This window comes from Puma concolor, chromosome B3 (genome assembly GCF_028749965.1).
Source record: "Puma concolor isolate L17-30 chromosome B3, mPumCon1.1.hap2, whole genome shotgun sequence".
NCBI lineage: Eukaryota > Metazoa > Chordata > Mammalia > Carnivora > Felidae > Puma > Puma concolor.
In genome coordinates this window covers 148,884,351-148,910,639 of record NC_141672.1, presented here as the reverse complement: position 1 = coordinate 148,910,639, position 26,289 = coordinate 148,884,351, and the positions used below count along the sequence as shown (strand labels likewise).

At 62.9% G+C, this 26,289-nt stretch overlaps 1 protein-coding gene across 2 annotated transcripts in view; it reads right to left on the bottom strand.

Moving 5' to 3' along the window:
• ADAMTS7 (ADAM metallopeptidase with thrombospondin type 1 motif 7) overlaps window positions 1–26,289 on the bottom strand; it is a 50,728-nt gene that overhangs the window by 17,722 nt on the left and 6,717 nt on the right. For both annotated transcript variants that reach the window (XM_086711773.1, XM_086711772.1), the window contains exons 2-16: window positions 25,030–25,385; window positions 23,323–23,488; window positions 22,198–22,394; window positions 18,663–18,746; window positions 18,221–18,345; window positions 16,646–16,795; window positions 15,444–15,587; window positions 6,325–6,469; window positions 5,315–5,407; window positions 4,840–4,985; window positions 4,585–4,754; window positions 4,289–4,422; window positions 3,374–3,494; window positions 2,093–2,337; window positions 72–213 (exon numbers count right to left, since the gene is read on the bottom strand). In XM_086711773.1, coding sequence (XP_086567899.1) covers window positions 72–213; window positions 2,093–2,337; window positions 3,374–3,494; window positions 4,289–4,422; window positions 4,585–4,754; window positions 4,840–4,985; window positions 5,315–5,407; window positions 6,325–6,469; window positions 15,444–15,587; window positions 16,646–16,795; window positions 18,221–18,345; window positions 18,663–18,746; window positions 22,198–22,394; window positions 23,323–23,488; window positions 25,030–25,385 — 2,418 coding nt within the window. The remainder of the gene's footprint in view (window positions 1–71; window positions 214–2,092; window positions 2,338–3,373; window positions 3,495–4,288; window positions 4,423–4,584; window positions 4,755–4,839; window positions 4,986–5,314; window positions 5,408–6,324; window positions 6,470–15,443; window positions 15,588–16,645; window positions 16,796–18,220; window positions 18,346–18,662; window positions 18,747–22,197; window positions 22,395–23,322; window positions 23,489–25,029; window positions 25,386–26,289) is intronic.

Genomic DNA, 26,289 nt, shown 5'->3' with positions numbered 1-26,289 from the left:
GGTCCCGAGAGCCACACGTAAGCAGCCAGCCGGAGGCTGAAGCCGGGCACTGCGCCCACCCCTTTCCTCACCTGTGCCACAGGTGACCGTGCACTGGCTCCACGGCCCGTAGCTCCAGGAAAACTCGGGCGGCTGGCCGTGGCCGTGGCCATCCTCCTCCCTGTGGATGGTGTACTCGTAGCGCACCCCGGGGTTGCTCTCCTGGAAGAGCAGCTAAGGCGGGTGGGCAAGGGGCCCCGTGAGCACGAGGCGTCCCCACCGCCCACCCAGGGCCATGAGCACGAGGCGTCCCCACCGCCCACCCAGGGCCATGAGCACGAGGCGTCCCCACCGCCCACCCAGGGCCATGAGCACGAGGCGTCCCCACTGCCCACCCAGGGCCATGAGCACGAGGCGTCCCCACTGCCCACCCAGGGCCATGAGCACGAGGCGTCCCCACTGCCCACCCAGGGCCCCATGAGCACAAGGTGTCCCCACCACCCACCTGGGGCCACGAGCACGAGGCGTCCCCACCACCCACCTGAGGCCACGAGCACAAGGCATCCCCACTGCCCACCCAGGGCCCCACGAGCACGAGGTGTCCCCACCACCCACCTGGGGCCACGAGCACGAGGTGGCCCCACGAGCACGAGGCGTCCCCACTGCCCACCCAGGGCCCCACGAGCACGAGGTGTCCCCACCACCCACCTGGGGCCACGAGCACGAGGTGGCCCCACGAGCACGAGGCGTCCCCACTGCCCACCCAGGGCCCCACGAGCACGAGGTGTCCCCACCACCCACCTGGGGCCACGAGCACGAGGCGTCCCCACCGCCCACCCAGGGCCATGAGCACGAGGCATCCCCACTGCCCACCCAGGGCCCCACGAGCACGAGGCGTCCCCACTGCCCACACCCAGGGCCCCACGAGCACGAGGCGTCCCCACTGCCCACCCAGGGCCCCACGAGCACGAGGCGTCCCCACTGCCCACCCAGGGCCCCACGAGCACGAGGCGTCCCCACCGCCCACCCAGGGCCCCATGAGCACGAAGTGTCCCCACTGCCCACCCAGGGCCCCACGAGCACGAGGCGTCCCCACTGCCCACCCAGGGCCCCACGAGCACGAGGCGTCCCCACTGCCCACCCAGGGCCATGAGCACGAGGCGTCCCCACTGCCCACCCAGGGCCCCACGAGCACGAGGTGTCCCCACTGCCCACCCAGGGCCCCACGAGCACGAGGCGTCCCCACTGCCCACCCAGGGCCCCACGAGCACGAGGCGTCCCCACTGCCCACCCAGGGCCCCACGAGCACGAGGCGTCCCCACCGCCCACCCAGGGCCATGAGCACGAGGCGTCCCCACTGCCCACCCAGGGCCCCACGAGCACGAGGCGTCCCCACCGCCCACCCAGGGCCATGAGCACGAGGCGTCCCCACCGCCCACCCAGGGCCATGAGCACGAGGCGTCCCCACCACCCACCCGGGGCCCCACGAGCACGAGGCGTCCCCACTGCCCACCCAGGGCCCCACGAGCACGAGGCGTCCCCACTGCCCACCCAGGGCCCCACGAGCACGAGGCGTCCCCACTGCCCACCCAGGGCCCCACGAGCACGAGGCGTCCCCACTGCCCACCCAGGGCCCCATGAGCACGAGGCGTCCCCACTGCCCACCCAGGGCCCCACGAGCACGAGGCGTCCCCACCACCACCCAGGGCCATGAGCACGAGGCGTCCCCACTGCCCACCCAGGGCCCCACGAGCACGAGGCGTCCCCACCACCACCCAGGGCCATGAGCACGAGGCGTCCCCACTGCCCACCCAGGGCCCCACGAGCACGAGGCGTCCCCACCACCACCCAGGGCCATGAGCACGAGGCGTCCCCACGAGCAGGAGGTGGCCCCATGAGCGCGAGGCGTCCTGCCACCTGCCCAGAGCGATCACTGGAAGGGACCCAGCCCCAGCCACCTCTGGGACCTGGGGCTACAACGTGGGGCTGTCCTAGAGACGGGGGAAGGGAGGCGGAGGCAGAGGCCCAGGGCCCTGTCTCACCGTGGGGCAGGCGGTGCTGGACCCCCGGGGCCCGACTCTTCCCCCCACCCTGGGCCTCAGGAGGCAGGCACCTGGATCCAGACGGGCTCGTCGGTGGGGCCGGGGGCCGTGAGGTTCTCCCAGTTGCCTGTGCGCGCGTACGTGAAGGTGGTGCCTGCCACCGGGTAGTCCCCGCCCCACTGGATGGTCCAGCCCCCGTTGAGGAAGTACTTGTGAGGGTCCTCGCTCCGCAGGGCCAGGAAGTTGGCGGCCTCAGCCACCTCCTCGATGCGGATCTCACGGGCGCCAGCCGGGATCAGCCCCACGTCCACGTACCCTGTCGGCCAGGGGGTGTACAGACGCTAAGAGGCTGACCGTCCCCTTCCCTCGCCCCCCTTCCCGCTCCACCCGGCCTGCTGACGGCAAAGGTCCCACCGCCAGCCCGGGGGCCCGAGCTCCTCCAGAAGGCAGAGGGTCCCGTGTGTCCTAGGTCACCTAAACCTAGAGGGGACCCTCAAATCCTGCCCCCGTGACCCATGCCCCTTCACGCCTCTCCTGGATGCCTAGGCTAGCTGGGCCCTCCCCGGGGACATCCTCCGTGCTGCCCACACAGCCCGTTCCTGTTCCTTCACTGACTCTATGCGCTTTACCCGGTGACGCAGGGGCTGCCGTCACCCCCATCTGACCGATGAGGAAACTGAGGCCCAGACAGATTAAGTAACGTGCCCGAGGGTCCTGCTGGGGTATGAATGGGGCTCCAGGGTCCGAGCGTCCTGGCCCAGCGCCCGAGGCCCCGCTCCTTACAGGTGCCTGCACAGAGATGCACCCGGGCCTTGGGGACACAGCTCTTTCCTGCGTGAAACGCTCCTCCCATCTCACCTGGGTCTTTCACGCACCAGCTAAACTCCCCCCTCCTCCAGGAAGTCTCCCCTCACCTCCCTGGGTCAGGACCTCCTTCCTCACAGCCTGCTGGGCCCCCCACAACTGCACCTGCCACACTGAAAGCTTTCGTCACCTGTCGCTGCGAGCTCCTCACCTTCAAGCCCCCCTCACCCAGCACACGCAGCCGGCACTCACACGGCTGAGGGGGTGGAGTTGGGGGGGGGGGGCAGCTCTCTGAAGCCTCACAAGAAGGCGGTAGCCTCTGAAGGGGCTGGCGCCACCCATAGCCTCATCAGCCAACCCGGGGTCCCCGGGGCAGAAGGACTCCCCTGAGTACACATCTCTGTGTCTGGGCCAAGGTGCCCGACGCCCGAGAGGACCCAGTGGGGTGGTCTCCCTGCCTCCAGTCTCTAGCCCGGGCGGGACCCTGGGGATCAGGCAGGGCTGCAGAGTTAGGAGAACCCCCCCCCCCCCCCCGCCCCACTGCGTACCCAGGCCCTCAGACTCCTCGAAGGTCCCGCTCACGGTGTGGCAGGTGGAGCCGTTGCCGTGGCACACGCCACAGCGGTCCTCGACAGCACCCGAGTCAATCTCGAAGTCACAGCCCACGTTCTGGAACACACGGGAGGGAAGCCCCAGTGCCTGGCCACCAGCTGGCAGCCCTCCCTGGCCCCTGCCGCCAGGGTCCGCTGGGGTCCGCCAGGGTGGGAGCAGGCCCTCACTCCACCTGTCCCCGGGTGTGACACAGTGGGATCCATGCGTGCAGTGAGGCACGAGGTACGGGGGGGGGGGGGGGGGGGGGCCTTTCACAAGGAGCTACAGCAGGCAGGGCACTGGCACCCCAGGAGCTCCCCCAGTGTGGACGAAAGTTTCCCAGAAACAGGAATCTGTATCAGAGGCCCCGGGCAAGCGTGTCCCTGCCACTCTGGGCCCCAGTGCTTCGGGTGGGGGACAGCGGCTGGGACACGGGTGGGGAAGAGGCCGGGGCTGACGCCAGAAGCGAGCATACACGCTGCCGGCCGGCATTACTGACACTCATCTGCCAGGTTCGGGGCCCTGCATGCCCCTGCAGTGGTGTCACCGAACCCGGTGACAGGGGTGCAGAACCGGCCACTTTCTCTCTCAGAGGACACCACTGCCTGGGGTCATTCGGCCAGTAGGAGGCTGACCCGGGCTCTGGCTTCCCGGCAGGGGCTGTGCAGGTGCGGGCCGAGCTTCAGAGGCTCAGACAGCAGGCAGGGAGGAGGAGAGGAGGGCCACGGTGCAGGGGCTGGGGTACAAGGTCCGCCTGTGAGGGGCTCCAGTGCTGGGGGGGGGGGGGTGGCCTTTGCTGACGGGGGCCAGAGGGGGACCAGGAGGGAACCCGGGGCAGCCGGTGTGGGAGACGCCCCTCCTGTCGGGCATACCTTGCAGATGCCATTGATGCAGAGGTCGTGGCCGGGCCGGCCCTGGTGGCAGGGGGTGCCATCCACCACAGCGTCCCTGAGCTTCTCAGCAAAGTACTCGCTCGAAGGCCGGCAGTGCAGCTCACAGGGGCTGGCTGGGGGCCCAAAGGGAGAGCCGTGAGGGACAGCCGGGGCGGGCGTCGCACTGTGTGTCAGGGACGGGCTGGAGGCTCCAGGGACGGCTCGGCCCGGCTGGGGTGGGGTCCCGGCTCCTGCCACCCACCCCCCGGCCCCTCCCCGTGGGCGGCAGGACTCACCGTCGTTGAGCACCGGCACCCAGGTGTGTAGCTGGCCCTTGTAGAGCATGGCGTCAAAGTGGCTGCACTGGACGTGGCGGAACGAGGGGCGGCCGGGGGGGCAGGCCTGCAGGTTGCACAGACGGAAGCGCTTCCGCTCGCCCACACAGTACTTGCCCTTGTACTTGGGCCTGTTGGGGGGCGGGGGGAGGCAGAGTGAGTGCACGGTGAGCACGGTGCCGCCGCGTCCCCGGGTGGCCCCAGCCCCACACTCACACAGGCTGTGTGCACCGCCGTTCAGCACTCTGCACGCCCACGCCACAGCTCCGCGAGCAGACGGACCAGGCGCTCCAGCCCGACCAACCGCCGTCCACAGCCTCAGGCCGGAAGCCGACAGGAACACACTCCCCGTTCAGACACCACTACCGAGACAGCCGACCAGGTGGAGACGCGCACCCAGGCCAGTCAGCTATCCCCGCCCTGGTGACACTGTGGCAGCTGGGGGGCCGGGGCAGGCAGAGGACAAGACCAAGGAGAGAGGAGGCTCCTCCCAGTGGTGGAGGCGCACAGGAACGACAGAGCCCAGGTGCCGGCTTCCTGGTCCAGCGCGCAGGCTGGACAGGGCAGAGAGGCTGGGCTCCGACGGAGCCTGAGCCAAGGCTGCCTGCAGAGCAGAGGCACGCTGGGAGCCCCACCCCTCCCCCCCACCTGACACTGTCCCCCCCCCCCCCCACCTGACACTGTCCCCTACCTTGCTCTCCCCACACCTGGTGCCATCCACAGCTGCATCCAGCTTGGAGTGACAGGTGGTCCCCACGGAGCACCAGAGTGTGTGGCACACATTCTGCAGGGAGGACACAGGCCATGCCCTGACCCCTCCCTGCTGCCTCCACCCACCCGCCCCTCACCACCCTGTGTGCGGCTGGCACAGGGTGGGGGTCTGCAAATGGGATTCCCAGAGGGCCCTTCCCATCTTCTCCCAAACAAGGGGCGCTGGGGGCACCCGGCACTGGGGCTTGTTCAGAACGGCCTCCAGCCCCGCCCCCTCCCCAGCCTCCCGCCCACCTCCCCAAGCCCTGCCCCTACACCTCCCAGCCCCGCCTACTCCCCCGCCCACCTCCCCAAGCCCTGCCCATACATCTCCCAGCCCCGCCCACTCCCCGCCCAGCCTCCCGCCCACACCTCTCGCAGCCCCGCCCACACCTCTCCTATCTCCACCCCCTCCCCGCCCTTACCTCTCCCAGCCCCGCCTGCTCCCCCACCCAGCCTCCCGCCTGCTCCCCCACCCAGCCTCCCGCCCACACCTCACAGCCCCACCCACACCTCTCCCAGCTCCACCCCCTCCCCACACTTCCTTCTCCCAGCCCCGCCCATACCTCTCCCAGCTCCACCCCTCACCCGCCCTTACCTCTCCCAGCCCCACCCACTCCCTTAGACCCTCACCCCCACCAAACCCGGGGTCTCTAACAAGGCTACAAAGGCCTTCACTTTGGGCAGGTCTCCCCCAGGGAGGGGGGGTCTCCCCCAGGGTTTTATTTTGCCTCTTCTAACCCAGCCCTGGGAGGTGACGGTCTTGCCCAAAGCCGCACAGTTGGCAAATGGTCCACCCAGAATTCAGAGCTGGGTGCGTAGCCACCCAGCCCGAGGCGGATCCCACAGGCCAAGTCCCCCAGCATCACGTGTGGGGTGTGGGGTGTGGGCCGAGCGCAGGCGCTGCAGGCTGCGGAGGGTAGCCCCGCCCCCACCTGTGCCCACACTCACGTCCATGTCCTCACAGAAGGCCGAATAGGCCCCATACTGGAGGCGGCACTGGTGGCCCACGTCGTAGAGGACCCCGGGCGGCACCGAGGGGAAGTCGATGACATCCTTGGTGGGAGCATCGTCCAAGCACAGGCCCCACCCCCGGCTGCAGAGATGGGACAGGGAACAGGGCAAGGGGGACAGCCTGAGAGACCCATCAGGGAGGCCTCGGAGGGGCGGGGCAGGGCGGGGCGAGGGCGGGGCGCGGCGGGGAGGGAAGAGCACTAAACCTGTAGGAAAACTGCAGCCTCCTCGCTCACCCCAGCCTCCCCTCCGACCTCCAGCCCAGATCCCCGGCCCAGCATTCAGGCCTTCCTGCTCCCTCCGGGTCTCCGGGTCTCCGGACACACTCAGGCTCCCTAACCAACTGGCCCCACCCCCAGGGCCACGGTTCCCACCCACGGTGCTCTAGCACTCTCCTGTGAGGACTGTCTCCTGGGTCCCCAGCCCAAAGGCCCCGCCTCAGAAGCCTCCAGACCACCAAGCCCCCTCCTGGCCCTGCTCTGAATTCCTGCAGGCTCCGCCCCCCCCCCCCCCCCCCCCCGCATGAGGCCCCGGCCACTTCAGTGAGGGATCTGGAGAGCATCAGGCCACAGCTGATACAGCAGCCAGCGCCTCTGACACCCCACCCCAGGCTGAGATCTAGGGTCTCTGTGGGGGACCACAGCCTGGGAGAGCCTGGGGCAGCCCTGCCTGCCCATCACTCCCTCATTTACTCCTGCCTTCCCCCTGGAAGCACAGGGAACCCTGATCGGCAGGCAGGGAGCACAGAGACAGAAGGTATCCCAGGCTCAGCTCGGGCCCACTTATGCCAGCGCATCTCTCCACGGGCACCTTGTGCGCAGCTACTGCCTCTGGGGGCCAGTGACCATCCTGCTGCCCTTGCCAGGCCCACATGTTGACCAACGAGCCCAGGGCTCACTGCCATCATGCAGGAGTCAGAAAGGTGTCCGGAGGCCTGCCTCCCTCCCTCCCTCCCTCGGGGCGGCAGTGGCTGGGGAGAACTGAGGTCGGGGGTGATGGGTAGCCGGCCCGGGCAGCACGGACACCCCAGCCAGGCAGGGCCGGGGGAGGCAGAAGCCCTCCGGTGTTCCAGCCTGAGGTGCGGGGCACCAGATGAGTGGAGGGTCCTGTTAGGGTCAGAAGGCTGGAGGGGGTGGGTGCTGGGGTCTGGTGGGGAGGCACAGAGGAGACGCCACAGGATGGGGACAGGCTGGGAGATGGACGCAGGCCAGCGCACAGGCGGCTGTGGGGAGAGGCCGGGGGCCGTCAGCCCCTGGGACCGTGGGTGAGATGGGGTGGGGGTCTGGGGTCTCCTCAGTCCCCCAGCCGGTGGCAGGCCCCAAGCTCCACCCAGAGCTGCAGTGAACACTGAGACCGGACTCCCGCTGAGGGTCCTGAGGACCCCTCCCCCCAAATCACCTGGACCATCTGTGCCAGCAGAAAACAGACCCTGTCAGGTGGCCGGTGGCAAAAGAGCAGCTGTGGGACCCAGCCCTCTGCCCCAGGTGACCACAGGCCAGGTCCTCGCTTGCTCCTCAAACACCCTGGGCAGAATCTAATCCCCTTGTCACACACACAGGGCCCCCGGGGCAGAGCGTCACTGGCCCTGGGTCACACCGGAGAGCGGTAACGTCAGAGTCTGAGGCCAGGCCCAAGCCGCCAGTGGCCACACGCGTCCACTTGCTGGGCTGCCCGGTGCACAGCTCCTCCCCTCCGTCCATAAGCCTGACCTCAAATACTTCACCCCAATGCAAGTTCAAATCCATGGCAGCTGAGCCCTGGCAGAGAGAAAGCAGTGTTCTGACTGCTGACCTCGGCCTGGGGCTCCCTGGGCCTGTGCCCTGGGGCAAAGCGTCAGCAGGACCCTGGGACTCCTGTCCTGCAATTCAGGATATGGGCTAGGAGGGCTCACCGCCTGGGGGGAGCTCAGACCCAGCCTGGGGGCTCCTCCAACCTGCAGTCTAATTCACCCCAATGCCACACCGGGGCCACCCCCGGGCTGTTTTCCTGGCTGGAACCTGCCACGTGTCAGGTCCTGTGGGCGGGGCGGCTGGAGTGACAACAGCCCATCTGGTCCGTTCTGCGTGTGTGCGAGAGGCTGGGGGCGTCAGGGCACCCTCCAGCACCCAACACCAGAATCAGGGCCGCGTTCGGGCCCAAGTGCTGATGGGGAGTAGGAGCCCCGAGTGTGGCTCCCCGCCCAGCTCCAGATGTCGCGTGGCCTGGGCCGTCCCTCACCTTCCCTGGGCCTTCACACAGGAGGCTGAGGCTGCCTGTGGGACCGAAACCACAGAGGTATAAACAGCCGCACCAGCCCTCCGGCCAGCTCACCGCCAGGTTCCTCGCACGGGGGACACACACCCGCGGCTACGGGTGGGGGCCAAGAAGCGTCTGGTCCGGCGGGGGGGGGGGGGGGGGGAGACCCAGGGGGCCCGTGGGCACCGCGGGGCCTCCCCCAAACCCAGGGAACACTGCCTCACCCCACTCGGCACCGTCTGTGCGTCTTTTCCTTCTGCCCCGCTCCCCGAGGGCGGAGCCCATCCCAGCCCCCCGCAAGAATACGGTGGGCAGAGGGGCTGAGGACGGGCTGGTCCACGCCTGCCACGTGAGCCCCCCTCCTCCCAGCTTTCCTGGGCCTCCAGGCTGGGGAGGCAGGCGCGGGGGGCCGGCCTGAGGAGACGAGCCTCCACTGCGGGCGCGCCTCTCTCCGGCCACCGCCCCCCTGCAGCCCTCCTCAGTGCCCCTGTGGCCGGCCCAGGCCCCGGCCTGCTCACCCCACCCCTCGCTCCAGGCCCCAAGCCAAGTCCCTCACGCATTCCAGCAGCTGAATGTGAGCACAGAGACCCCTGTGTGTCTGTGGGTCCTGGGGGCAGGGCGCGGGGGTGGGGCGCTCCCTGGGTGGGGACCGCTGGGAACAGCCCTGGGGGAGCTACGGGGAGGGGAGCGCATCTTCCAGCCTGGCCCCTTATTCTCTGCCCCCAAGTGGGGCAGAAGACACGCCCCTGGGGTGTTTTTCAGGCCTGACCCACATGCCCAGGCTGCTGCCCTGGTTCAGGTCCATATTCTCTGTGGCTTAGAAGTGGTGATAACAGTTAGAAGCCCTGAGCGCTAACCACGTGCATGGCCACGTGCTAGACACTGACGTGTCTGCGGGCCAAACCTTCACAGCCACCCGGGAGGCAGGCCCGTCACGAGCCCCATGGAACACGTCTGTCAACACAAGGAAAAGCCGGGGCCAGAGACCAGGCCCTAACCATCATCCACGACCCCTCTCCGCCTCCTCCCTCACCCCAGCAATGCCTCCTCCGTCGGGGGCCAGCGCCCCCCCCCACACACACACACATTTAAACCCCACACTGAGCAACTTCCAAAAGAACATGGCAGATTGATCTCCACTCCCTCCCTGCAGCCCAGGACAGTAAAGGAGTAAACGAGGCAGAGGTCCACAAGGACAAAAGGCGAGGGAGAGGTGATGACGGCACGTGGGACAGGTTAGCAAAACCCGGGAGGCTGGAAAGCAGCCGGTCAAGCAGTGGCTGACCTGGTCAGGCAGTGAGAGTCAACAGCCAAGTCCAATGGGGAGAAACCACCCAGAGGCAGAACCCCAGAAAGGCTCAGGCTTAGGGCCCCAGGGAGCCATGGAGGCTGGAGCGCCAGCAAGACTGGGGACAGGAGACCTCAGACCCCACACCTGCTCCCAACCCCGTGTAGCCACCTGCAGAGGGTGGGGACCACTTTCTGAAGAGGGTGAACCAGAGGATCTGGCCCAGGGTGACCTACAGACAGACCGACAGAGATGAGGACAAATTTAAGTCTACAAGCCGCCAAGCCCCTTCCCCACCTTACGTGCCACCCCCACCCCCACCCCCCCCAGCCTGGGTGCCGGAAGCCACAGCCAGACCTACACGCCCAGGACAAGAAGAGAGTTCCTCCCTGGGGAAACAGACACGCTCCATAAAAGGGCTCTAGACACTGGTATGTGACGACCTACCGAGGACACAGCCCCATCTCGGCCAGTCCCCTGCACGGACTCAGAAACACCTGCCAACCAGTGTCCCTGTGCCTCTTCCCGTGTGTGACAGGACCTCAGATAGTTTAAAACCTCTAATATGAAAGTTTCGGTTTAGTTTTGTTTTTGAGAGAGAGAGAGCAGGGGAGGGGCAGAGAGAGAGAGGGAGAGAGAGAATCCCAAGCAGTCTCTGAGCTGTCAGCACAGAGCCCAACACAGGCCTCGAACTCACAAACCATGAGATCATGACCTGAGCTGAAATCAAGAGTCAGACGCTTAACTGACTGAGCCTGCCAGGTGCCCCAAATGTGACAGATTTTTTAAAATTAAAGAAAGATAATGCAGGGAGAAGAAAATAACTAAATCCATACAAAGAATAACCTCAGGAAGAAAAAACAGGAAACAAGTATGGAAATGTGACAATAAGAAGGAGGAAGTCAGGAACTTAAAAGTACAGTACAAAAAACTTAATAGAAGGGTGAACATGTGGATGCTGCCCAGAAAACAGGTAAAAGCCAGTAAAAAAGTAAAAACTCACAACATGAGAGAGCAGCTGAAGGTCAAAGAGCTCCCGAAGGAGAAAACGAAATTACCAAATGACACAAGAGCATTTCCAGGGGCTGAAGGACAGGCAGTTGTAGGTTAAAAGCATCCGCCAGGTCTAAAGCAGCATGAAAAAGCTCAACCTTACATGTAAAGGAGCCAGAAGAAGAACAAACAAAATCCTGAACCAGCAGAAGGAAGGGAAGAATAAAGATTAGACAAGAAATAAATATGAGAAACACGGGGCGCCTGGGTGGCGCAGTCGGTTAAGCATCCGACTTCAGCCAGGTCACGATCTCGCGGTCCGTGAGTTCGAGCCCCGCGTCGGGCTCTGGGCTGATGGCTCAGAGCCTGGAGCCTGTTTCCGATTCTGTGTCTCCCTCTCTCTCTGCCCCTCCCCCGTTCATGCTCTGTCTCTCTCTGTCCCAAAAATAAATAAACGTTGAAAAAAAAATTAAAAAAAAAAAAAATGAGAAACATAAAAAAAAAAAACACAGTAATACAGATCAGGTTCTTTGAAAAGATCAACAAAATTGATATACCTTTAGCTGGACTCATCAAACCAGTGAGCAAGAATGAGACAGAGACAGGGAGAGAGAGAGAGAGAGAGGGAGGGAGGGAGGGAGGGAGGGAGGGAGGTGGGGAGGGAGAAGAGAGACAAAAGGCGGGGGGGGAGGGAGGCGAGGAAAGAAAAGACTCAAATGAACAAAACCAGAAATGAAAGGAGAAATACAGCAGACTCCACCAAAGTACAAAGGGTTATAATTACAAAAAACCAAATGCCCACATTGAACAACACAGAAAAAATGGATGAATTCCTAGAAACATATAACCTCCCAAAAAGAAATCAGCAATAAATAGAAAACTTGACCAGACCAGTCACCGGCAATGAAACTGAATCAGTCATCAAAAACTCCCAACATCTGGTCCAGGACCAGATGGCTTCACAGGCGAAATCTACCAACATTTAAAGAGTTAATGTCTTTTCTTCTCAAATTGTTCCAAAAAATTAAAAAGGAAGGAAAACTTCCAAATTCATTCTACGAAGCGAGCGTTATCTCGATACCAAAACCAAAGACACCACAAGAAAACAGAACTACAGGCCAGTATCTCTGATGAGCACGGACGCAGAAATTCTCAGTAAAATACTTGCAAACGGAATCCAGCAATACGTTTATAACATCATTCGCTACAATCAAGTGGGATTTATTTCTGGGTGGCACGATTCACAAATCAATCAACATGATACATCACATGAATACAAGAAAGGTTAAAAACCCCACGATCCTTCCAACAGGCGTAGAAAAAGCATTGGACAAAGTACAACATCCATTCATGATAAGAACTCTCAACAAAGTAGGTGTAGAGGGAACGTTCCTTAACTTAATAAAGGTCGTATATGAAAAATCCACAGCTAGCATCGTCCTCAATGATAAAGCGCCAAGAGCTTTTCCTCTCAGATCAGGCACGAGACAAGGATGTCCACTCTCACCAGTTTCATCCAACACAGTACACAGTACTGGAAGTCCCAGCCATAGCAATCAGATAAGAAAAAGAAATGGAAAGAATCCAGGTTGGCCAGGAAGACGTAAAACTTTCCGTATCTGCAGATGACATAATACTGTACGTAGAAGACCGGAAAGAGTCCACCAAAAATCTACTGGAACTGATATGTGAATTCAGTAAATCTCAGGGCACAAAATCAATATACAGAAATCTGTTGCATTTCTGCGTACTAATAATGAGATAGAAAAAGAGAAATTAAGAAAACAACCCCATTTACAATTGCACCAAAAACAAAGTACCGAGGCATCAACTTCATCGAGGTAACGACCTGCACTCTGGAAACTATAAAACACGGATGAAAAAACTGAAGAGAACGCACAGACATGGAAAGATATCCACGCTCACGAATTAGAAGAACACATATTGTTAAAATGTCTCTACTCCTCAAAGCAGTCTACACATTTAATGCAATCCCTGTCAAAACACCACCAGCAGTTCCCACAGAGCAAAAACAAACCATCCTAAAATGTGGACAGAACCACAAAAGACCCCAAATAGCCAAAACAACCTCGAAAACAAAGAACAAAACTGGACGCATCACAATGTCAGACTTCAAGATACGGTACAAAGCTGTAATGATCAAAACATTGTGGTACTGGCACAAAAACAGATCAACGAAGCAGGGCAGAAAGCCCAGGAACAAACCCACGGTCATATGGACAACTCACCTTGGACAAAGGAGGCAAGAATACACAATATGAAAAAGACAGTCTCTTCAACAAACAGTGTTGGGAAAACTGGACAGCAACATGCAGAACGATGAATGTGGACCACTTTCAGGGCACCTGGGTGGCCCAGTCGGTTAAGCGACCAACTCTTGATCTCGGCTCAGGTCATGATCTCACCGTTTGTGAGTTCGAGCCCCGAGTTGGGCTCTATCTACACTGACAGTGCAGAGCCTGCTTGGGATTCTGTCTCCCTCTCTCTTTGCCCCTCCCTGCCTGCTCTCTCTCTTAACAATAAACTTAAAAAAATTTCTTAAATTAAAAAAAAGAAATTGGGCCACTTTCTTACACCATACACAAAAATAAGTTTAAAATGGATTAAAGACCTACACACGAGACCTGAAACCATAAAAATCCCAGAGAAGAAAGAACACAGGTAGTGATCTGACATCAGCCGTGGCAACTCTTTTCTAGGTATGTCCTGAGGCAATGGAAACAAAAGCAAAAATAGAGTACTGGGACCTTGTCAAGGTAAAAAACTTCCACACAGCAAAACGATAAAACGCTGATGAAAAGAACTGGGGAGAACACACAGAAACGGAAAGACATCCCACGCTCATGGAAGAACAATAAAGGGAGGAACATGGAGAGAAGAAGAGAGGGAGAGAGGGAATCCCAAGCAGGCTACCTGCTGTCAGCACAGAGCCCAAAGTGGGGCTCGAACTCACAAACAGTGAGATCACGAGCTGAGCTTAAATCAAGAGTCGGACGTTCAACCCACTGAGCCGCCCAGGCGCCCGGGAACAAAGCCTCTCAACACTGACGAAGAGCGACTGACAGCCCAAAGCTGATACCAAATCAAACGATCAATCAGGTGTGAGGGGAGAATAAAGACACTTCAAACCCCTTACCTCCACACACCTTTTCTCAGAACCTACTCCACCAGAACAAAGAAGCACCCCCTCTAAAGTCAGCGGCAGGAGGACTCCGTGGGACAATTTTAGGGCCGGCCCAGAAGGCACCCGGTCTAGATAGGATCGGGAACAGAGGCCACACTGCCTGCTGGAATCAGCACGTGCTTCAAATGTGAACAGAAGGCAGTGACGTGTTAAGAACCACGAACGACCCAGAAACCCTGTCGTCCCGTGTTATCGGCGTTACCTCCCTGTCCCGGCCACCCACACGCCAGGAGGGAGGATGCAGAGGGGGCCATGGGCCGACCCCCAGACCCTTTTCCCTTCAGACCCCGCTTACTGGCCAGCGTAAGCCGAGGGCGGGGAGCGGTGCCAGAGCACCCACGTGTTAAGAAATGGAATAAAAAATGGGGCACCTAGGGGCGCCTGGGTGGCGCAGTCGGTTAAGCGTCCGACTTCAGCCAGGTCACGATCTCGCGGTCCGTGAGTTCGAGCCCCGCGTCAGGCTCTGGGCTGATGGCTCAGAGCCTGGAGCCTGTTTCCGATTCTGTGTCTCCCTCTCTCTCTGCCCCTCCCCCGTTCATGCTCTGTCTCTCTCTGTCCCAAAGATAAATAAAAAACGTTGAAAAAAAAAATTAAAAAAAAAAAAAATGGGGCACCCGGGGGGCTCAGTCGGTTCAGCGTCCGACTTCGGCTCAGGTCGTGATCTCGCGGTTCATGGGTTTGAGCCCCACGTTGGACTCTGTGCTGACGGCTTGGAGCCTGGAGCTGCTTCGGATTCTGGGTCTCCCTCTCTCTCTGCCCCTCCCCTGCTCATGCTCTGTCTCTCTCTGTCTCAAAAATAAATAAAAACATTAAAAAAAAAAAAAAAAGTGGAATAAAACCCACCCAGTTCCTTTCGTACACACTTCTGCTGTTCTGGTCAAGGGAGCTACGGGTATGGGTCGTGTCGTTTGGGGCCTTGCACCCGAGGTCCATTCTCCTACTTACACTTACAACTGGCACTGTGAAAAATTCTGTGCTCGTAACTTACATCTTTAAATTTTCCTTAGCCGAGAACAACGTTAAATAGCAAATCAAAAACACGGTCACCAGTTGAGAGGATCAGAAAGAGGGGTCAGGCTTTAGCTTCGGTGACTCCGGCAGCACTTGCCCCAGGACTCTGTGGCCAAGCGGCCGGGGCCGTGCCCCGTCGGGTCTCCATCCCGTCCCAAACCCAGGGCTCGACCCCAGCCCCATCCCTAGGTCCCCACGACCCCTCTCCCTCCTGTGGGGTTGCAGGACACGGAGATGGCCTCGGGGACCTCTTGGCCCAGCCCGGGCAGACCGGCCCGTGCCTCTCGGACACCGGGCGGCCCCCCACGGGCCCGGCGGACTTACTCCAGGAACCTGGTGATGTACTCGCGGCTGCAGCGGGACCAGGTGAGGGGGGCGGTGTCGTACAGGAGCTGTGGAGACATGATGGAAGGCCGTTTCCCCACGGGCTCGCAGTCATTGCCGCTTCCGTCGTGCTGAATCCCAAAACTGCGTGAGAGCACAGGCCCCGGGGGCCGGTGAGCTGCGGGGCCGCCGGGCGGCTCTGCCTCCAGACCGCCGTGAGGCCTCGGGAGGCCGACCCCTCTCGGAGCCTCAGCCTCCCCGGCCCAGAGCGTGGACGGGCGGGGGCGGGGGGCAGCCTACTGAGCCCGAGGGGCACCCACAGTGACGAGCCAGGGGCACGGGGGGACGGCTGTCCCCACATCCGCACCGGTCCCCAGCAGGGAATGACACGGGTCCCACCGTGCCCTGGATTTAAGGGAGTTTGAGCTGCCCTGTCACAGAGAAACTCTCGAGACGCCATCCTGGGGAAGGAGACAAGAATGATTCTCTTTGCTCAGACTTACTACGTGCCAGGTGCTGTGCTAAGCGCTTTCAGAAACCCCACCTTGCTCAGTTCTCGGAACGGCCCAGAGAGGCCCAGAAACTAGCCAAGGTAACACAGCCAGGGAACAGCAGATTCGGGGCAGAGCGCTCTTGACCACCACGGGCGGCTTCGAGGCCCTGCACGCGTGGCTGTCACTCAAGGAACCCAGAGCAGGTGAATGATGATGCCGACATCTCTGACCACCAGGCCTCTCTGTGGCCCACACACCTCGCGCAGAGGGGCCGGCTGGAGGAGCCCTGAGCATCAGTGAGTCCAACCCCCTCGAGCAACAAGGGGCACACCAAGGTCCAGAGAGGGCAGGGCACTTGCCTGGGGTCACAGAGGAATCAGACATGCAGGTGTGGGGGACCGAGAGTCAACACGCAAGCACTGAGCACACCGCGGAGGGACAGTTAAAGACACTGGTGACTTTCCGGTCGTCTCAACCCCACACCGACCGGGACTCGGTCCAAGCCAGGCCCACAGGCACCCGCGTGGGCCTCCCCACGTCTCACAGGGAAGCAGCCCGATGTGGGTGGGGACATCGCAGGGACAACGTGCAGCCACGGCCAGGCCCGCTTCACTGGGATCCTGTGGCCCGTGGGCCCAGCTGCCTGGTGCCCCCGGGTTGGCAGGGGAAGCTGGAGCGTTAGTGCGGGAACGGGAGCAGGTGCGGTACCTGTGTCCGAGCTCGTGGGCCACCGTGAAGGCCAGCGGCAGGCCCGTGTCCTCGTTGATGTTGCAGCTGCGGTGCGGCTGGCACATGCCCGCCACATGGGACAGGCCCAGGGTCTCACAGGGCCTGTTCATGGCCGCACACAGGTCCTTCCTGCGTTCAGAGAGAAAGGATCCTAAGGCTGACCTGACCAGGTGCCAGGTGCCAGGTGGAACAAAGCCCAGAAGGCCAGATGCTGGGCATGAGGGAGAGAGTAGGAAAGGAGGTGGGAGGGAGTGGGTGAGACGGGAGTGGGTGAGACGGGAGTGGGTGAGACGGGAGTGGGTGAGGTGGCGATGGGTGGGGCGAGAGAAGGAGGAAGCGGGGAAGGGAGGAGAGGAGGAGGGGAAGAGGAGGAGGGGAAGAGGGAGGAGGGGAGGAGGGGAGGAGGGGAAGAGGGAGGAGGGGAAGAGGGAGGAGGGGAAGAGGGAGGAGGGGAGGAGGGGAAGAGGGAGGAGGGGAAGAGGGAGGAGGGGAGGAGGGGAAGAGGGAGGAGGGGAGGAGGGGAAGGGGGAGGAGGGGAAGAGGGAGGAGGGGAGGAGGGGAAGGGGGAGGAGGGGAGGAGGGGAAGGGGGAGGAGGGGAGGAGGGGAAGGGGGAGGAGGGGAGGAGGGGAAGGGGGAGGAGGGGAGGAGGGGAAGGGGGAGGAGGGGAGGAGGGGAAGGGGGAGGAGGGGAGGAGGGGAAGGGGGAGGAGGGGAGGAGGGGAAGAGGGAGGAGGGGAGGAGGGGGAGGGGGAGGGGGAGGGGGAGGGGGAGGGGGGAGGGGAGGAGGGAGGAGTAGAGGGAGGAGGGGAGGAAGGGAGGAGGGGAGGAGGGGGGAGGGGGAGGAGGGGAGGAGGGGGGAGGGGGAGGGGGGGAGGAGGGGGGAGGGGGAGGGGGGGAGGAGGTGCCTCCCACTCGGACAACGTGCCGCAGCAGCATTCACAGGGGACACCTACTTGTACCTAGGGAGCAGCCCCGTGCCCAATTTTGGTTACTGTCCCCGTGAGGAGTGCAGGGACAGACCCTGAACAGACCTGGACCCCAGTGGCGGAGGGGCTCCGGCTGTAAAACCAGGCCGAGAGCTCCTTCAAGGGACCACTTCTGTCTCCAGACTGTGGAGGTGGAGGCAGGATTGCACACGTGTGGTAGAAGCGTATAAGCTACACACGCACGCTCGTGCACACTCAGGGGCAGGGACACCGGGTAAAACCTGAGGAAGTCTGTGGACTGCACGGGCGTCCACGTCCTGGTCATGGTCTCCCGCTATATTATCTCGGATGCCGGCACCGGGGGCACCGGGGGCACCGGGGGCACGGGGCCTGCTTCGGACAGTTCTGGGAAAGCCCACAAGAGCTCCCCAAGTGCTGACGGAACCCAGGGTCCAGCCAAAGGTGCGTGCGCTCCCCTAACACGGGCTCCGGGGGCAGGGCCGTGTCCGCACCCCGCCGGGCTCAGGCAGCACCGCCCTCCAGAGCAGGCCCCCGCTGGCCGCATTGCCCCCCCCCCACAGCTGGCGGCCCCCCTGGCGGTGTCGCACCCCCCAACAGCTGGCGGCACCTGGTGAGCAGGATGGCGGTGTCGTGGTGCAGCGGGTGCGCGTCCCCCTTCATGTTGATGCTCTTTTGCCACTTGCAGAAGCTGCGCAGGGTGTTGTCCGCGTGGTGCGTGACCTTCAGGTCTTCCTGGGGGCAGAGAGGGCAGCGCGGGTCCCTCCCCTGAGCGCCGGAGGGCCAAGCCCCATTCTCCTCCAAAGGCAGGAGACAGAGGCCCGGGGGCCGGGGAGCCCTGGTCCAGCCTCCAGGGACCACCCCTCCCCACAGGCCCATCCTGGGGGCACCCGACGGAGGGCCGGCCGGGGACCCAGGGGCGACGGAGGACACTGCCCGGGCCACGGAGGCCCGCCGTGCCCTTCCACACGGGGCCGCCCGGGTGACGGACCAGGAGGGCTCTGGCGGCCGACGCCCATTGCTGGGCAGCCCGCGGCCACGTGACCTCTCACCTCCTCATCCTCCAGCAGGACGAGGCGCACGATGGTAATGTGGATGGGGTTCCCGATGCTGGGGTCGTGAAACAGGCCGGCCACCTGCCCGAGAAAGGGGGGGGGGGTCAGCCCGCCAGCCTGCAGAGAGGTACCAGACAGCCACTGCCTGCCTCCGACCACCCACGTTCTCACGCGGGGGAGCTCACGCAGCGCACCCACACGGGAACGTGCCCTCACCTGCACACACACCGCAGAGTCTGGACAAAAGGCCGGCCCAGACCCAGGCCCGTTCTGGGCACCAGTGTGGGATCTGCTCACCCAGCTCACCCACCCCAGGGCCCTAGTTTGCCTCCTCTGTCTTGGGCTGGGAGGCCCCGCAGCCTCTTCCTGCCCTGGGTTCGCCAGGACCAGCATCCCAGGACTGAGTCCTCCCACGAGGCAGGAGACGCGGGCCAGGACTAGAGAGGGGGCTGGGGCAGGCACAGGCCCCCAGAGTCTCCCCACTGCCCCACACTCAAGTTCTCCCTGGGGCACAGCCGTGGGGCCAAGACGGCAGGCGCAAGCTCTCGGAGGCCCCACGGCTGCACGGGGGCTCCCCACCCGGTCCCAGGAAAGGCCGCCCCCAAAGACGGAAGGTATGCGAAGGTGCAGGGAGATGGGTGGGGGAAGCTCCCTCAGAACAAGAAAGAGGTCAGCCTGCGACAGGCATCAAGTTCCCAGCTGGCAGAGACGGCGGGACAGGCCAGTCATGAGTTGGCTTCCAGCAGCTTCATCAAGAAAAATGAGATTTTGATAGAAACGGACAAAACACACACTATCAAGAGGACACAAAAGCCCATTAACAGGATAGATTGTTTTTTGAGAACCCAAGGTGCCTCCGTCCACCTCTATGCACCACCCCCCTCCCCAGAATCAGCCGTGCACCGCCCCCTCCCCAGCATCATCCGTGCACTGCCCCTGTCCCCAGCATCAACCAATTCCACCTCCTGGATGTTCCCTACATCCACCTCCAAGGCCACCGCCCAGCCTGAGGCAACAGCCTCTCATCTGGCCAGCTGTAAAGGTCTCCTCCAGCCTCATAGTCACCTGCCACTGAAATGCAAACCCAGTCACCGTGCCCTTGCTTAAAGCAGCAAGTGGGTCTTCCTGTCCACAGGGTGAAAACAAAAGTCCCAGTCCCGCCTCACACGCTGACGGCCCCTCCGTCCTCACTCCCTGGTCCAACCACTCTGGCTCTTTCAGAAGCCCTTCGTTCTCCACACCACAGGGCCTTTGCAGATGCTGTGCCCTCGGCCTGGAATGCCCTCCCTCTCGTCTTTCCCAAGTTCTGTCCTCCCGTCTCCAGCTCTCAACCCTCGAGCACATCTTCTGAGGAGCCTTTCTTCTGCCAGACACTCCCAAAGCACGTGAATGTGTCCTTCCTAGCAGCTCCTCTGCTGACTTTCAGATTCCTCAAGATGACGGTTTCGCTGACATTGGTCTCCTCGGCCCCGTGGGGTCTGTGTGGGCCCTCTTCCAGCCCAGTGACCCATCTAGCACCTGGCGTGACGGGCACTCAAAAAGAGCTTTTTGAACAAAGGAATGAATCTTGGGCACCTGCTAAAAATTTCTGACGCCTTGTCTCATTCTAAAGAATTCGCAGAAGATGAGAAAAGCACCCTGAAGGAAGTCAGGAGTCTTCCCTAGGCCACAGGCAGCAGGTCCCAGCAGAGGGGCCTGGAGGGCGAGAAGCCCCTAAGCTTCTGCCAAGACCATCCCGACAGCTGGCCTCCCGTGTCCCGAGTCAGGGCTGCGGGCGGCTCCGGCCACCACCAGGTCCTTCCCTTGGCACGTATGACGCCTCTGCCCCCCAAGAAGTATAGACCCCAGATAGAGGCAGAGAAGTACAGAGGCAGAGCAACAGCGGCAGGACCGGAGGGAGGCAGTTGTCACCGGCCGACCCACTCAGCCAGTGAGTGTCTGCGATGGCCTGAGGTCAGTACCGGTGTTTCAACCGGATAAACGATCCCCAGCCCAGCTCTGCTGCAGGCCCGGAGAGCAAGCCTGGGTGGACTGTGGAAGATCTGGGGGTTACAGGTGACCACAAGCTTCCAGTGAGCTGACGGTATGACACAAGCCATTCAGAAAGGGGCAGGCGGGGAACTTGGCTTGCGATGCTTGGAGCAGACCCACCCGAGCTCCCACACACAGGTCTGGGTCTGGCACAGAGGGCACACTGACAAACGGGCCCACAGGAGGCCTGAGTAAACAGTGCGGCTGCCCTGAAGGTGGCTGTGGGGCTGAAGGGCAGGTGCTACAGCAGCCACACCAGCAGCAGCGGACACGTGCCAAGCCCAACATGTACAGTCCTTGTACTGAGAGCCCTACCTGCAGTATATTGCTTAATCGTCTCACTTCTAAAGTAGGCATGACCGTCCCCATTTACAGGGAGAGCAACTGAGGCTCTAAGACAGGGTTCACCTGGGCTCAGAACCCAGGTTTGCCCCAAAGCCCCTGCTCTTAACTTCGGAAAATTCTCAACACATGTTAGCTTTGAAGGCTCTGAGAAGTCCCGCAGTAAACAGGTCTGTGTTCCTTTCTGTTAACCCTTGTTGCCAAACTTCTTCAACCATGGCACCTTTTTTTCACAGGACACTTATCAGCATCTCAGAATATGTCCTCCCTGGAATATGCTTTGCGCCATGCTACAAAGAGGCAGAGTTTGCCGGAAGGGAACCTGTTCTCGTGCACCCGTCACTTTATCTGGGGTAGAGCTGGCACTCGGCACAGCAGCGCCAAATAAACAAACACCTGCTCCAGAGGGAAGAGGGAGGGAAGTTCTCCCCACCTCCGCCACGGCTACCCCATCCTTCTGGCAAGCTCTGGCCACCACAGCCCTCTCTGGACCCAGAGGCACAGACTTGAGCCCCAGCCCCCTCCGTGTGACTGTGAACATGTCCCTTGGCCTCTCTGCGCCTTTCTTCCCTCACCTATGAGATGGGGGTGAGGCTCAGGCAGGGCAGTGACTACAGGAGACCGAACAGGCCGGTGTTCGCAAGGCTGCAGCCATCACCCACGGTCCAGCCCTTCTCAGCGGCTGCTGTATGCCCCCCGTGTCCCTGCCAGCCCCTGCAGCCTCCCCAGGTGACTGGCGCTAATGGACTCATAGGGGTCCCCTCTCTGTCCCGACCAGTGCTTGACCTGATCAAAGCCCAGTGAACGTGAGGGCCAGACCCCCTCCAGGATGGGGCTCACACAGTGGATGCCCGTGTCCTGTGAGCCTGCACAGGGAGGCAGGAAGGAGCCAGGTCCTGGGCCAAATGGCGACCCTTCACCCAGGAGATGTCCGCCAGCCACTACTGGACCCGACAGCCTGGGGTCCGCCCTCCCACTGCCTACAGCACCCCCGCCGCCCCCCAGCTGCCCGGCCCCCCGACCGCACCCCCACCGCCCCCCAGCCGCCCGGCCCCCGACCGCACCCCCGCCGCACCCCAGCCGCCCGGGCCCCCGACCGCACCCCCATAGCCCCCCAGCTGCCCGGGCCCCACACCCCCGCCACCCTCCGCAGCCTCACCATGTTCATGATGGTCAGCACGTAGCTCTCGACCTGTGGCTGCCCGTGGTACTCCACCATCTTGGTGTCGGCGACCACCAGGGTCTCCACCCACTTCTCCCTGCTGACCGAGCGCTGATGCAGACGCCTCGGGCGCTGCCGACGCCACTGCTGCCGCTGCTCCCAACGCTCTCGCCGGGCCTCCGGCTCCGTGGATGCTGTGGGCCCCAGGCCGGGTGGGGGTTAGCTGCCAGCAGGCTGGCCCAGGCCGTGCCTCTCCGGGGCCTCTCCTCTGCGCTGGGATCACAGGCAGCAGCCTGGACTCCCCCCTGTGGCTCCGCCCGGGACCTGTGCCGTGTGACCCTGACCCGGTCACTTCCCCTCTCTGACCCTGAGCATCCCCACCTACAAACAGGAATCAGCCAAACAGCCACAGAAGCTGACCTCGGAGGAGGGGGGCAATGAAACGGGGGACAGGAACACACAGCGAGGCAGCTCCTGGGCCCCTAGCCCCGGGGGGCTGGTGCATCCCAGCACACGCGGTCCCCAGGGCCCAGCCCACTGCCTGGGAGACCCACTGCACTGTCCCAGGCTGACCCGGATCAGAAGAGACAGCACATCTACGAAGCAGGAAAACCAAGGCCCAGAAGCATGACCGGATATCTGTTCCAACCAGTGGAGTCCCTGAGCGGTGGCACCTTCCGAGGCTGCCGTGCCGGCCAAGCAGTCCCCCAACCCGGCAGCCCACGGTAGGCGGCTCCCTACCTGGACTGGCCAGCACCGTGGCCGCTCTGAAGAAGAAGGGCTGGAGCTAGGTCCCCAGGGACAGAGAGGAGTTATTCTGGGCGGGGACCAGTGTGGGGAAGGGCAGGAGGTTCCTGGCTAGCTGCCCTGGTGGGCCTGGCCAGGCAGTGGGTGAGGAGGTGGTGAGAGGGGTCAGCCCAGGGCATCAGCTGGGGCAGGCCTGGCAGGCAGAGGCCTCAGGCCGGAGGCACATTTGGAAGGCACGGGCTGTGGTGATGTGTCTGTCTGTCTGCGTCCCTTTGGTCCGAGGGGAGGTGTGCATGGAGATGGGGAGAGAAGCTTCTGGAAAGAAGCTCGGTGCCTCCAGGCCCATCCCCTTCCCCGGGCAGGAGAGGACCATACCTGGTACCCCGCAGGTGCCGGGAGCTCTGGAGCCCCCCAGCTCCGCCCCCCTCTCTGGGGCTTGGCGCTTATAGACCACGTGGGGCTGGGCGTGGCCAGGACGGGCAGGCACACCCTCCAGGGGCTCGATGAAGTAGTCCTCGTTGGAGAGGCGGAACACACCTGTCTGGGAAGAGGTGCAGGCTCACACGGAGCGGATGAGCACTCCCGTCCCCACCGTCCTCGAGGCCCGTGCTGCCCGCCCAGCCCACGCTGCTCCCAGCACCCCGCTGACCCCGAGCGCGCATGCGTCTCCCGCTCTGGGCCTTTGTTCACTCCGGACCCTCCACCTGGCACGTCCTTCCCGGCCGTTTCACACAGCCAAGGGCCTGGGGGCTGAGCCCCGGAGCCACCAGCCTCCGAAGATGCCGCACACGCCCACCTCGCCCCCCCCCCTTCCCTGCCCTGTTGGGAGCAGGAGACGGGAGCACCCTAGATCTGAGATGGCATCTTCCGCGCGGTCCCAGACGGCGGTCTTGAGTCGGGCGGCCCCGGGGCCAGCACCCAGGCCATTTCCCAAACGGCCGTCTTGAGTCGGGCCGCCCGGTACGCCCAGGCCACTATCCATCTCCCCTGCATGCCAGCCATTGTGTCGTCTCAAAGCTGGCCTGCAGCCCACTCTCCCGGAGGTGATGAATCACTCCAAGCGCAGCTCTCCCCACACCCCAGCCACGGAGATGCTCAGTCACCAGGACATCCTACTCCCTGGTCCCAGGACCTTCGGAGAAGGGAAGCCCGGCGGGCGTGTCTTGGGCACATCCGCCACATTCAGAGAGGCCCCAAGAGGGAGGGATTTGGGGAAGTGTCTTTGGGCAGCCGGCCACCTCCTGAGGAAGCTCAGGGCTCCGGCAGGGAAGAGGATTTCACCCCCCCACTCCCTCACCCCGCAGCTCCCTCCACGGCACCAAGTGCGCCCCCGGGGCTGTGCAGGGTCGAGGTGAGCCCCGCGTGCCAGAGAGTGCCCCCCCCCCCCCCCAGAGGGGCTGCAGACCCGGGTGTGAATGCGGACCGCAGCACCGGCTAACTGGGTGGCCCTGGGCCAGTCCGTCTCCCCGCCTGCTTCCTCATCTGTTAATGGGAATGACACCCATATGAACAGCTGCTGCGGATCCAAGGAGATTAGCGAGAAAGGGCAGGCGCCTAGGGCCTGATGTGTGGCAGCTGTGGCGTGGGCTCTCATTAGGCCGGTCCTGCTACTGCCCGTGGCTCCTCCTGAGCGACCTCAGCTGAGGACCCTGGGGTGGGGGGGGGGGGGAGGCCCACGCATCCCCGCGGGGAGGGGGAGGGCAGAGCCGGTCACCTAGCCCAGAGCATTGGGGGGTCCCCGTGCACCCCAGCAGAGGGAGGCGACCACGTCCACCCAAAGGCCTGCTCCCCCTGGGGGTGAAGGTGAGGCTGCCTGTCCTGGAGAAGCACAGCCCAAGCGGCTGTGGGGGAGCAGTCCTAACTGACGCCGCCAAGGAGCAAGAACCGCGCGGTTCGAGGAGCTACCTGGCCTGCACAGGGATTCTCCAAGTCCGCTCTCTGCACCGGCAGAAACGGAGGCTTCGGACACTCACCCCCACCCTCCGAGGCTCTGTCCTAACAAGGCCTGCGGGCGCTCTGGCTCCGTTCAGGATTGAGCCCCGCCATCCCGGAGGACCGGCCGGGACTCCCGCGCTCACTCACCAGCCCGTCGCAGGCGCTGATGGCCGCCAGGCCGCCCTCCAGCTCGGGGTCCTGCACCTCGCCGAGCAGGTGGCAGGCGGGCGCGCGGGCGCGGATGTGCGTGCGCCCCAGGCCGCCGCGCCGCCGCGTCTCGCTCACGAAGCCGGGCGCCAGCAGGTGCGCGTTGGCCGTCAGGTTGAAGCGCAACTCGCGCCCGCGGTACTGCAGCTCGTAGAAGGCGGGCGCGGCGCGGCGCGCGGACACGTCCCGCTTGCGCAGCGCGCGCGGCCACAGCTCGTACGACAGGAAGGCGCCGCCCGCGTCCACGCGCACCGGGTGCACCACGTCCAGCGCCGCGCGGCCGTCGGCGCCGCTCCCTGCGGGGAGAAAACCGGCTGCGGTCGGGGCTGCGGGGCACCTGCCCGGCCCCCTCCTCCACCCGGGTCACCGCGACGACCTCCCGCGGGCCCCCTCCCCTCGTCTGCGTGCGGCGCAGCGGCCAGAGGAGGCCCGCCTCCGAAAAAGGCAGAGCTCCGGCCAGTGTGGCCCCGGGCAAGGTTATTCTCAGTCTCACCTCGGCTACACCTGCCTCCCTGCGGTTCCCGCCCCACCCCCGCCCCCATGCTGCACTGCCGCCCCCTCCGGGTGGAACACGCTGCCCTGCCCGCTGCCTGTTGTGCAGGTTGTGCAGCAAGATCGAGCCCCCGCTCAAAGGTCTCACTGCCGCCTCCCCTGACCACTTTGTTTTAAAAAGGCAACTCCCGGGGCGCCTGGGTGGCGCAGTCGGTTAAGCGTCCGACTTCAGCCAGGTCACGATCTCGCGGTCCGTGAGTTCGAGCCCCGCGTCGGGCTCTGGGCTCATGGCTCAGAGCCTGGAGCCTGTTTCTGATTCTGTGTCTCCCTCTCTCTCTGGCCCTCCCCCGTTCATGCTCTGTCTCTCTCTGTCCCAAAAATAAATAAACGTTGAAAAAAAAAATTAAAAAAAAAAAAAAAGGCAACTCCCTGCCCCCCTCTGCCCCTGCTTCCCCCCCCCCCCCTTTTCCCCACAGCACTCAGGGAATGCCATATGCCTTGTTTCAATTTTTTTTCTATTTTCTCCCAATGCAAACTCCAGGAGGGCAAGAAGCTCTCCAGTCTTTGTTGAAGACTTCACGGGCCCAGAGTGTCCTAGGACTCTGAGCAGTTAAGACTAAGTTTCTCAGTGAGTGAGTCAATCTGTAGATGGGAGTAAAAACCATTTGCACCCTTAGGGCTGTTGGGAGGGTTAGTGATCTGAACCAC